Raw genomic sequence first — 13,213 nt, 5'->3', positions numbered from 1 at the left:
GAACAAAAGCTGCTTGATTTTTCATGGACGCAGCGCTTAAACAGATGTATATTGAGAGCGGCGAAGAATCGAGTAGTACGCACAAGTAACAGCGTATTGCTCCTAGTATGGCCATACTTGCTTCTTTTTGCAAAAGGCATGTTAGCCGCACTGTTTGTCGTGCCTTTTGAATTTATTCGGGAAGCAGGTCTGTCTCTTGTATCTTTGATAGACAAAACGGCAGCAGCAATACTGGCCATGACACGAAAATTGCTTGCCACTAGCAGTGAGTCCATAACTTTGTGCTGTTTTTGTGTTCAGTTTCCATCCGGAGCATAATAATTTATGCTTTGCGTGTCAGCAGCAGGCCGTCTGTCTGCAGAAGTGAGGGCAATTTTAAACGCGCCGTCCATCATCAAGCCGTTTCTACCCCGACAAGAATTACCCGGTCAGTGAACGTCCCATTTTCCTAGTGCAAACATCGCAGAGGGAAGCCGCATGAATCGAACACCCACACCACACACAACAACGCTGCAACAGGATTTCGTATTCGGAAAACATTTTTCGTCAACGTAGGAGGACGGAACCTCAACGCAATGCAGAGCGGTGCACTGGGTGAGCGGTATCGCACAGCAGTGCAGCTGCTTTGCTCGCCACCGTCACCGACATTGACTTGTGGCGCCGTTCTTCCGGCAACAACCGCGCAACAAAATCGATGCACCGCCACCACGTACTGTTCGTTTTGCATTGGAGAATAGGAAACACGTCGGCGCATGATCAGTTTTAGGCCCTCACCGATGGAACAGCAGAGAAACCGAGTCAGGAAAGTACGCGCCCGCCACCGCGCAGTTAAAACGCGAAACCGAGTGAAAGCGAACGCCCGCATATAAATGTGCGTGTGTACATCAGTTTATCTGTGCAGGGATGGGGCTGCTGACTCCTTTGTGTGACGCCCACTGGTTTTCTTGGTTGCTTCGGCGTACCGCCAACCGCCAAGCCAGTTATCATGCTTCCGTGCAACCTATGCGGCTTTTATGGTCTTATTTTTTATTTACTGGCTAGAGGAGTATTAATGTTAAGCAATGACGTCCAGTATTGATAAAAGCAATGCTTGCTATTTTTGATGACAAAGCCTGCACTGTGATCACAAGGCAACAAGACAAATAAAAAAAGAACACTGATTATTCGATTTTATCTAGAATGTAGAAGTTATCACGAATATGTTATCACGGATGTAGAAGTCAGGAACGAATATGATGTGCTCCTTAATATAGAAAGCATACAGTGCTGTACACAGCCCTGTATGCTACGTACAGAAGGCAAAATGCTTATTTATAAAACATTCTGGCAGTGTTTCTTGCTTGTCGCAGCGCATTGGGAGCTGCAGAACACAAATTTTGGTCGTTCTAGACATTTCTTTTACCCTCTGTACAAGACCACCTTTCAGGCGAGCTGATAAGGTTTTCCTTCGAGTATAACCATTCGAGTAGATGCTGGACGCAGGACCAGTTTGTTGCGAAACAAGATTCCTTGCTACTTTTGTTTGTCACATTGTTGTCTAGACAATTCGTCAAAACTAAAAAATTACAAGAACGGGTGCTGTTTCAATCCACGACAGAGATATACTGTGCACCCATCCGACGGCCGCGATGGCTCATTGGTTATGGTACTCGTCTTCTGACCCGAAAGACGCGGGTTAGATCCCGGCCGCGGCGGCTGAATTTAATGGAGGCGAAATTCTAGCAGCCCGTGTACTGTCCGATGTCAGTGCACGTTAAAGAACCCCAGGTGGTCGAAATTTCCGGAGCCCTTCACTAGGGTGTCTCTCATAGCCTGGGTCGCTTTGGGACGTTAAACCTCATAAACCAACCAACCATAAACCAACCATCTGTAGCGCAAAGTCAATGCAAGGTAAACAAGATCAGGTAGTGAAAATGAATCACGGCGTCTTTACAACCGTGTCCCTCATAGGCCATCTGCCTATTCGTGACGTCAACCACATACCAAAATTTTAAAAGCAAGTAAAGCTGAGAGGCATAGGATTTATTCGAAATCATAGATTGTATAAAAAAAAATGATGGAGTATCACCTGAGGCAAAAATTATGCCGGAAATACTGAGTGAAAATTTGTTTTTTAAAAAAAAAGCTGAGGTTCGTCGTGCAAGAAAAGCAACAACATTCGATGACTCTTCGGTCACTGATATGCTTTGCGTCGATCAAGAAACAACAGCCTCGTAAGGGACTGAGCTCATAAGCGTTGTACATAAAGGCAAGTGGTAAGTTATTGTGGCTGTTGAGTAGACACTTTTTTCAAGCATCAGTTAGACGTCTAAAGACGTAAAGATAACAAAAATTAAAAAAGTGCAAAGAATGTAGCTGGAAATGATGAGTTATCTATTACTTGCCCCGGAAAAACGCAGGTGCTTAATTGTTACGAAAAGCACATATACGCAATCTGAGCTTTTCTGTTGCTTTTACAAACCGACAAGTCCACTTTTAGAACGTGGAATAGCACGCTCTTAAGAAGAGCTTAACTTCACCGACCTAAAACCTTGGCAGATACCGCCACTCAGTCCTGTGCAAGGCCTTCAAAAGAGTAATTTATGTGGCCGGCCTTGGCTACAGAGCTCTCAATAGACGTTGCGCGATTAAGTATTGAACTGCCGCAAGCTCAATCGAACACCAGTACTGCCAGTACTGTCAGGCTTAATATGTATGCTGGCGAAATGGATGCGTCAATTCAATTTCTGCGTTTGTTATAGAGTGTTGGAGTTTGAGCTGTCTTTCAATCGGGGATAAGAAATTATAGCTACTTTTTTCCAAGCCTAGATATCATCCCCTAATGTTGACTCTCTTTATTTATTTATTTATTTATTTATTTCGTGTACCCTCAAGGCCAGAGGCATTATAGAGGGGAGTGGTTACAAAAATTTCAGAAAAAAGTGTACAGTGCAGCAAACTAATTAGTAATACAAAAATGATTGCTCCTAGTTATACATTATTAGCTGTTGGGTTCTTGGTGTGCTGGTTAATAGTATATAGAAACTCATCATAATAGAAACTCATTCCAAACCCCTCCAAGTTATTTCAACGAAATGATAAAGAAAAAAACAGGTCCATGGGTGTTGCAAACAGAAGCGAATCATGTATGGAAATTTGGAAGTCAAATTTTTCGAACTTTCCAGTGAAAGGTTGAGAGTGAAATACTGCTGTTTTCTCTGGCGATGCGTATGTTTCCGTTCGAAATGCAACGCACCAGTCGAACTTGCTGACTTCTAGCTAATGCTCCTAAGCGTCCGTATCGCCAGTATTTCTCTTCTCTCGTAACTCATACTAAGGCGAAAACACTCAGGAAGCTTTGCGCTACCAGATTACCGTGCTTTCCTGTAGATAACGGCCATCTTTTGAGAGCTGTGTAGGTACTCTTGCAGAGTTTCTGCAGGGGAACCATTGGAGTTTATGAAAATGAAAGGCCTTGATGCGGTGCCAAGCAGACATCAGCCAAGCTCCAGCAGAGTCACCACGAAGATCTAACGAAATACTATGGCAAAATGGTCCATTGGAGGTAACCAGACAGAGTGTACCAAAACGAAAACCCGTGCGCTGATGGTCTTGCAAGAAATCAAACCCTCCAATTCCTCATTCAAAAATTGGCGCCACATGAAAGCGTGATTTGATTGTACCTAGTGCGTGACACGAAACTGTCAGAGCGTTTCAGTGAAAGATAAAAAGATAAAAATGCTCGGAGTTTTTGCTAATACTGAAACAGAGGACGCTAACTTACATTCGTGACAAAGAGCAACTTAGTCTCTGAGCGCTAATATTTACCTTACACATAGTTCACTTTCCGCTGTGTGATAGGGGCTTAAATTTTTGTAGAAGATCCTTATTTCATAAGAAATATAGAAAAAAATAAAAGCAGAAGGACCTTCGATATGACAAAATTATCCACTTGTTACAAACACCTGTGCAATGCACTAGTAAAACTGTCGGAGAAGATTAGTCAGTGATAAAGCTCATTCTTTAGAGTATGATGCTCTGCCGTTGCCTCGATTCATTAGCCAAGTACTCGATTCCAGCTAGGCAGATCACACGTCTCAGGGTTCGATAAAAGTTCACAGAAGTCGGCGCATCGCATAAATCGATGTTTTATTTTTTCTTACTTATTTCCCCCCAGAGTTATTTCGAGCAGTGTCTGTAAGCACTGCAGTCCTTTATGCTGTTCTCGGCATCTTGCTCTGTCAAAGAAGAGCGTACTATCCGCCAAAAACTTGACAGCGGATCAAAGCCGACAGCGAGAGTTAAAGCCCTCGAGGTTGTTTGTTCCAGTACAGTAAAGGTGAGGTTTCTTGGCTAGTCTACTGTGCAGTGCAACAAGGCTGCTTTTTCAGGAAACAAATTTTTCGATGCCAAAAAACTAAGCAGGAGAACGACCAATTTGAAATATTCATCCAAAACCACAATGGGCAGCCAATGTCTGGCGGGCACACAAAATCCAGCCGCAGGAATGCCTTTTTATTACAGAAGTCTAACCTAGCGGCGAACGTACAAGCAAAGCGAGAACAGCAGAATTCAAATGTTTTTGTGCCCGTAATGTGACCTTTAGTTATTATGACGGACACAAGAAATCATACTTGGAAAGTGCCAAAATATAAGCTTGTGTCGATGCTGTGGAGCTGCTTTGCTCTTGCGTTTTTTCTTCTTTTCTTTAGTAAATCACTTTCGGGGTTCGTTTGTATCAGGTGTTTCAGGAAACAGTTTCAATAATTCTCAAAAACAGGTATGTTGAGGTAAAAACATGGATTTTGAGCATAGTATTACCAGTGTTGGCGAATGCCAGAAAACCAGTGAATCGTCTTAATTAGAAAGCTGGTTAACTAATTTTTAATATTGTGACGAAGGGAATGGGTTTATTTACAGGATGAACGGGGATATGGGAGCAAACAGTGAAACGGTGAACGGCCAGCGTCGAGCCAGTCCCAGTCTCGAGTACGCGCCCCTTCGTAGTCCTCTTCTCTTCCGCTGCGCCCTTCGTCTTCTTCACTTGCTCCGCAGCGCGGCCCGGCGTAAGTTGCGTAGCAACCGGGCATAAGTTCCGTAACACTTCTCCCCGGGCAGACGAAGCTCGGCCCCGAGCGAGTTAGGACCTAGGATGACAGCGCTTCAGTCGAGCCACGTGAGCGACCTCTGTCTTTCGTGAGCGGCGATTCGCCGAGGTCACTTTCGCGATCACATAGGTGACTTCACTCAGCCGGCTGATAATGACAAAGGGTCCGGCGTACTTCCAAAGGAATTTCTGGTATAGGCCCCGACGACGTAATGGTGTCCAAAGCCAAACGAGATCTCCGGGTGCGTAGGTCACTGCCATATGCGCATCGTCATACCGAGCCTTGGCGCGGCCTTGAGCTGTGATGGTTCGCAGACGAGCAAGTCGACGGGCTTCCTCAGCGCAGCAGAGGTGTTGCGAGAGGGTGATGTCCTCATGTCCGGAGAATGGCAGAATAGTGTCCAAGAAGGTCCGCGGGAGGCGTGCGTAGAGCAGGAAGAAAGGGGAGAATCCCGTGACCTCGTGTTTCGCTGTGTTATAGGCGTACGTAACAAATCGCAGCACGGCGTCCCAATTCTTGTGGTCTGATGCTACGTACATGGACATCATGTTGATCAGAGTCCGGTTGACGCGCTCTGTCAACCCATTCGTCTGGGGATGGTAGGGCGTAGAATGGCGGTATTCGGAGCCGCACAGCCGGAGTAGTGCTTCTACAACGTCGGCAGTGAACTGCCGGCCGCGGTCACTGATGACTACACGAGGCGCACCGTGGCGAAGAACGACGTGGGAAAGCAAAAATTCCGACACGTCTGCTGCTTTGGCGGAAACAAGTGCAGCAGTTTCCACATAGCGGGTCAGGTAGTCCACAGCTACGATAATCCAGCGGTGGCCTGCAGACGACTTCGGAAACGGGCCGACCAAGTCAATTCCGATTTTCTCAAAAGGTAAGCTCGGTGGCCTTACCAGTTGCAGAAGACCGGCCGGTGCATGTGTGTTGCACCGCTTCAGCCGTTGGCAGGGAGTACAGCTTGCTACGTAGTGCTGTGTCGTTGTGTGCATTCTTGGCCAGTAAAAACGCTGTCGGGTTCGAGCAAGGGTGCGAGCAAACCCCAGGTGACCGGAGGTGATGTCATCATGCATTGCATGTAAGACGGCACCACGAAGAGAAGCCGGGACAACAAGCAGCAGACGGGCGCCGTCAGCTGAGTAGTTCTTTTTATAAAGTAGGCCGTCCCGGATAACGAAGGGTGTAGTAGTTACAGCCATGTGAGCCTTGGCAAAGAGCACACTCAAAGCTGGATCTTGGCGTTGTTCTCGTTGGAACGTGACATAGTCCGGAAATGTCTCAGTCAAAGAGGCTAGGCAGTCATCCAGGTCGTCCTCACCGACTGCCGTAGAAGGAAGAGGGAAACGCGATAAACAGTCAGCGTGAGCGTGGCGACGGCCGCTTTTATAGGACACCGAAAAGTCATATTCTTGAAGACGTAAGGCCCAGCGAGCTAACCGACCTGAAGGGTCGCGTAGGCCAACGAGCCAACATAGGGAGTGATGGTCGGTGATCACGTTGAAGTGGCGTCCGTAGAGGTAGGGTCGGAACTTGGCGACAGCGAAAACGACGGCGAGACATTCCATTTCTGTGACGGTATAATTGCGTTCGGCTTTCGTTAAAGTGCGGCTGGCGTAGGCAACAACGTGTTGGGCGTCAGTCTGAAGCTGGACGAGTACCGCGCCGACGCCCACGCCGCTAGCGTCGGTGTGGACTTCCGTAGGAGCCGCGGGATCGAAATGACGCAAAACGGGGCCAGAAGTTAGCACGAACTTCAGTTGTTGGAATGATGACGCACATTCTGGGGACCACACAAACTGAGCGTCTTTGTGCAGGAGGCAAGTCAACGGATGGGCAATTTGGGCAAATCCTTGGATAAATCGACGAAAATACGAGCACAGGCCCAAAAAGCTCCTCAAATGCTTTACATTTTGAGGTTCCGGAAAGTCACGCAGAGCAGCAATCTTTTGCGGGTCCGGCCGAATCCCGTTATGGTCGACGAGGAATCCCAGCGCCAGGGTTTGTCGCTCGCCGAAGTGACACTTTTTAGAATTTAAAATGAGTCCAGCTTGTTGAATGCAGTCTAGCACGAGTCCAAGACGTTCGTTATGCTCACGAAATGTCGTCCCATAAATGATGACGTCGTCCAGGTAACACATGCATACCTCCCACTTTAGGCCACACAAGATTGTGTCCATAAATCTTTCGAACGTCGCTGGGGCATTGCACAATCCAAAGGGCATCACATTGAATTCGTAGAGTCCGTCAGGAGTCACAAATGCTGTCTTTTCCCGGTCCGCCGGATGCATCGGTATCTGCCAATAGCCAGATCGCTAATCCATCGACGAGAAATAGGATGCGGATTGTAGGCAGTCCACGGCGTCATCGATGCGCGGCAGAGGGTAGACGTCCTTCTTTGTGATGGCATTCAGACGCCGATAATCAACACAAAACCTCCATGCGTTGTCTTTTTTCCGCACCAAGATGACAGGGGCAGCCCAAGGGCTTGCTGACTCTTGGATAACACCTTTCTCCAGCATGTCTCGGACTTGCTCGTTGATTACCCGCCGCTCCGCTGGGGACACACGATATGGCTTCTGCCTGATAGGGGCTGCGTCACCGGTGTTTATCTGATGGTGCATACGTGATGCCGGTGGAGCAGGCAAATCAGCTTTGTGAGCAAAATCGAACACGGATGCGTAGTGAGTCAGGACTTCATGTAAGGCACGCTGCTCGGACGTAGGGAGAGATTTGTTGATCATGCGGTTAATGTCGGTGTGATAGTCGAGTTGTTCTGCCCTCTGGTGCGGGAGAGGAGACACGGACCGAATATCCAGAGTTTCATAGTCGCCAAACGTCGCCAACTTGAGGCCGGAAGGTATACAAACGGGCTCCGACGAAATATTCACCGTCCACACGTGGGCGCAACAATCGACGGCCTCAACAATCGCACGGGGCACAAGGAGATGTTTCTTGACGGCGTTGTTATGGTTGGGTTCAACGAGCAAACGACGGATGCCTGATCGGTCGGCGGAGCAGCGTACAGACACAAACACTGCCGCCTGAGCTGGTAACAGTACATCTGTGGCGACACACAATACGCCGTTAACAGGGGCGGCTGAATCTTCAACTAAAGCAGACAGAATATTCCGCCGAAGGATAATTTCGCCAGCGGCGCAGTCAAGCGTCGCTCCACACTCACCCAGAAAGTCAATACCGAGAATAACGTCATGCGTGGCTCGTTCCAAAACCGTGAACTCGACCCTAAACGTTTCTCCAGCGATCTCGACCGGCACACAGCAGAGTCCCACAGGTCGCAAATGTTCGCCCCCAACTCCGCGAAAACTGGCGCTGCGCTCCAAAGCAAACATAACCGTTGGCCCCAACCGATTTTTAAAACACAAACTCATTACAGACACTGCGGCACCGGTGTCCACCAAAGCGAGAGTATTTACACCATTTACACTAACTGGCACTTTGTTTTTCAACATCACAGCAGGCGGAGGAATTGGCGAAGCTGAACGTTCTGCGACCTCACCCCCATCGGACGCTCCCGCTAGTTTCCCGGCGGGGGCGAAGAAGAGCGCTGGCGTGGAGATGGAGACCGGCCCCGTCGCTGCGGTGGTGGAGTGAAGCTACGGTCAGAAGCGGGAGAGTCACTCCGGAAGGCGCCAGGGCGAAGTGGCGGGGGAGGAGGTTGAACCCATGCAGCATTTCCCCGGACACCGGCCGACTGATTCCACACAGTGTTCTCCCGGAAACTGGCTGGTTGATTCCACGCAGTGTTGTCCCGGAAACTGGTCGAAGATCTGGTCCAGGAGCGTGAAGGCTGTGGTCGCCGGCGTTGGCAAAACCTCGCGATGTGTCCGCGGCAGCCGCAATGATAGCAAGTCGGCGACTCACGAAAACCGTAGGTATCGGCGGGAGCGGGCGGTGCTCGGGAGTCGGAGGCAGCTGCAGGACGCACGTTGAGTGTACGGGGTACGGGTGTACCCCGGATGTACGGAGGCTCGGAGACACGATCGTAACTGTGGGAGTACCGCTGATGGTCAGGAGGCCAGGTCCACGAGGCTTGGGGATCGGAAGGCGGTGGTTGGACTGCGCATTCGTGATAAACAGGCGGTGGTGGTACGCCGACGCCTTGCAACTGCTTGCTCAACTCGTCGGCGACAACCCTGCGGACGAGCGTGGCAAGATCGTCATGGGCAGAATAGTCGACGCTAGCAACAGTGGTAACATTAGCAAGGCGCCCAAACTTCTGTGCAATTCGCCGCATTTTCAACGCCTCGAACGTGCGGCAATGCTGAATAACGTCAGACGTGCTGGTGAGGGTGTCCTTAGTGATCAGAAAATTATACACGTCTTCAGCAATTCCTTTCAAAATGTGGCCGACCTTGTCCTCCTCGGTCATGCACCTGTTCACAATTCGACAGAGCCGCAAGACTTCCTCGATGTATGTCGTACAGGTTTCTCCAGGCAACTGTGCTCGTTGAGACAGGGTGTTCTCTGCCTTGCGTTTCTTTGTAAGGGAGTCGCCGAAGCACTTTGCGATCTCCTCCACGAACTTAGTCCAGGTGGAGAAGGAATCTTCGTGGTTCTCGAACCACAGTAGTGCGGTACCGGTGAGATAAAAAAAACACGTTGACGAGCTGCATGGTTGGGTCCCAGCGGTTGTATTTGCTGACCCGTTGGTAGTGTTTGAGCCAATCTTCAACGTCCTCGTCCACGCCGCCGGAAAACGTTCTAGGCTCACGCTGAGGAGGCCAGGAACTGGTCGATGCTTGGTGTTCACGGCCTGCGTTCGAAACAGTACCAGCCGTACCCGAAGAAGGACCGCTTCCGTCTTGGCTCGCCATGTCGGGTAGGTCAGGGGGTAGCCCAGCCAAGCGTTTGCTCCGTCGAGGTTCTGCAGGGTCCAGAACGACTTACCCGGCACCTCCACCAAGTTGTGACGAAGGGAATGGGTTTATTTACAGGATTAACGGGGATATGGGAGCAAACAGTGAAACGGTGAACGGCCAGCGTCGAGCCAGTCCCAGTCTCGAGTACGCGCCCCTTCGTAGTCCTCTTCTCTTCCGCTGCGCCCTTCGTCTTCTTCACTTGCTCCGCAGCGCGGCCCGGCGTAAGTTGCGTAGCAACCCGGCATAAGTTCCGTAACAATATTATCATTTTAACAAGTATAGCTAGGCACCTAGATGTAATCAGAGATTTGTAGCGGGTCGTTAGTAATGGCCATATCAGTTTTTGGAATTCCGAAACCGCACTTATCCTCGGCGCCGTGGCTCGACAAAATTTCCTAAAATACATTGCTCTCGAAAAGAATGCAGGCAAAGACACCTTTCAGTTACACTTAATTAGTCAGAAGAGCTAAATCTTGTCGAGCCAAAGCGCCGAGGGTAATCGTGTTTTCGAAATTCTAAATTATGATATGGCTATTACTAACGACCGGCTACAAATCTTTGATTAGAACTAGGCGCCTTGCTCTACTAGTCAAAAACTTAATTATTAAAAATTTGCTCACCAGCTTACTACATAAGGCGATTCACCGGTTTTCTTGTGGCCTTCAGCACTGGTAATGTTATGCTAAAAAAGGCATATTTTTAGCCGAAAGAACCTATTTTTGAAAATTATTGAAAGTCTTCCCTGCAACACCCAGTATTTAAAAATATGCCGTATAATCCTTACTTTTTCATTTTAACTTTCTCCACGTAGTTCGGCCTCGGGTAGAAAGTCTTAAGTTTGCCCTCCATACATGACATGCAACACTTCCTAATATCTCGAAACTTTCGTTGCCTTCGTTTCATTGCGCCCTTTGGTAGAAGAAGAGCTGGAACGAAAACAAATCACGGAAGGCGAGAAAGCTGAGTACAAGAAATGCTTGAGCGCAATGCAGCGTCTCGCAAAACGCACCATACGGCTGCTCCTTGTTGGCCGGCTGCTGCTGTATCCGACATTGCACCACCACCGCACAGATCCAGACGCGCACCGCACAGCTGACGAACATTCTCCGCAGCGTCCACCTGCGACCCGGCTCCGCGCCGGCGGAGGGTCGCCTCATGACGGTGCCGCCGCCGTGACCGGGAACAAGTTGGCTCGTAGCAAAAGCGAGCGCCCGAAAGTGGGCCACGGAACTGCGAGCGAGTCAGTCACCTGTCTTGGTACGACACGGACACGCGTGAGAAACAACATGGAAAACGCACGCACACTCAGCGCACACACAACGCTTGAGAAACGACGACCGTCACAGATAACGGACCCCTTAGAGACCCCACTAGGCTCTTCACCACCCTAGGACGATATTATTCGTCACGATCCCAGAGAATTGGTCGAGTCAGTGTTCCAGTACTAAAACGCGTAGAAACAGAGCTGCAAGAAGGACGACGATCCGGCCAGAGCGAGGACTGTTTGGCATGACGAGGCGGCTTGCGCGATAACCGGCTTCGAAAAGGGCACGGATGATGACGTGGCCGTAGATCAAGGAGATGAACGGGTGACAAAGAGCGGCCGCTTCTCTCCGAAGGGAGGCCTTTAAAAGTGCGCGAACCAAACCATGCGCCACACATTTGCTGGCGAGAAAAACATCAGTGACGGCGGCGAAAGCGTCCCAGGAGCGGCGACGAGGTGCTTCTATCCCCTGAGCCTGCTCTCGCTGCTCTGGAGAGGATCGATGCAGGGCGCTGCCGAATATCGGACGAGAGCGCGCGCTTTTCCCCGGGCGCCCCCGCAAGGCGACCTCTAAACAAGCATTTTGGCGCCACTAGCAAAGGTGCGCGAATGTTCCGCGAAAGACGCAGCGAATGGGCAGGTGCGTGGATTTTTTTTTCGACGGCTGCTGCTTCCACGGGCTGGCTTTCGAAATGCTACCAAGGACAGCATGCGCCACAAGCTTTCTCTTGAGGGTGTGCAGCTGACAGACACTGAACATGAAGGATGCCGCATTTGCGCTTTAACTGCAGCAGTGTTCTTCTGTACTGCGTTTGTGTGCGTGTGCGTGCATGTGTGTGTATATGAGTGAATGAGTGAGCGAATCACAACGAAATAAATTGAAATGACGAAGCAAAAGGCGAAGTAACTGTCTCACTCTGAAGGAACACCTCAAGCGTTCCATGAAGCTTGGATATATAGTGCAAGAAGAAAGTCCAGAAAAATGCAATTTTTTTTTTTGCACTACATGCTGAGGGGAACTGCATCGGGTGACCGCAACCTCCACCTCCTACGCTATTACGGGAATTGAAATGAATTTTGTGAGGACCACAGAATATCCCCCTGTATATATTTTTTAAAAGCCTTAAAAAGCTCCTTTCCGTTATGCCGTGACGAACATTGTGAATACAATTCAATAATATTTAATGCTAACAAGTAAACCGAGGAAAGGCAGACACTTTTGAAGTAAGGGTGCCCGAAAACTGTACTACATTAAACGAATACATTCTCCTTTAAAAGAATCCTTCGAGAGAATTCCATTCCATCTTTCAATTGTTACTGTCCAATGCGGTGAATTCCGAAACATTTCATCAATGATTTTGCATTTCTAGTTAAACGTCCTGAAAATAAAGGGGGAAAGGTGGGTGTGGGAATTCAAGGATGTACCCATCTCTTAGAAACACCGTTTGAAGAGTCTCAAAGATCATGGCCCTCTGCTCGATTAATATTGCCATTTATACCTTTGCAGTATGCATTCACGTGAAAAAGGGCTGCAACGCAAGAATCAGAAAGCCAGTATTTTTTCGTTCACCCCGATGCACCTGCTGCTTCGGAGCCGATGACGCACTGAAGTCACTCATACTAGTTTCCTAAACACGAACACACGCAAAAAAGACGTTATACTATGCAACATTATAATTATTATTCAAAAATGTGCCACATAATCTTCGGTAGTAGATGCGGCGCGTATGGACAAGCAGTAAGGTTTCGGTTTTGTTTTCGCAAAAACAAGAAGGTTTTTAAAGCGAAAGTGGAGAATTTAAGCTTATAAACCAATTTCCCGCTGTGTTCTTGGATACCAGATCAAGCTACACACGGCAAGAGTGCGAGCAGTAAAGATACGACCGTGAAATGGATTTCTGTTTCAAGTTTTACTCATTTTACCGCGAGACGACGGAAATCATTCAGGCTGCAGACAACTGTGTGCGCGGATGTGT

The 13,213-nt window shown here is 48.9% G+C and overlaps 1 protein-coding gene and 1 pseudogene across 1 annotated transcript in view; both read right to left on the bottom strand.

Annotated features, from left to right (window-relative positions):
* Nucleotides 1-5,463, bottom strand: part of LOC149339578 (protein turtle-like) — a 118,006-nt gene extending 112,543 nt beyond the window's left edge. Inside the window, exon 1 of the mRNA XM_089550951.1 lies at nt 5,364-5,463. Coding sequence (XP_089407077.1) covers nt 5,364-5,463 — 100 coding nt within the window. The remainder of the gene's footprint in view (nt 1-5,363) is intronic.
* Nucleotides 5,464-8,628: 3,165 nt separating this feature from the next.
* Nucleotides 8,629-11,130, bottom strand: LOC149339577 (uncharacterized; annotated as a pseudogene).
* Between the last annotated feature and the right edge of the window lie 2,083 nt (nt 11,131-13,213).

This window comes from Amblyomma mixtum, chromosome 6 (assembly GCF_055824585.1).
Source record: "Amblyomma mixtum isolate Tamu chromosome 6, ASM5582458v1, whole genome shotgun sequence".
Taxonomy (NCBI): Eukaryota; Metazoa; Arthropoda; class Arachnida; order Ixodida; family Ixodidae; genus Amblyomma; species Amblyomma mixtum.
Note: the sequence above shows the minus strand (reverse complement) of the source record. Positions and strands in the feature narration are given on the sequence as shown.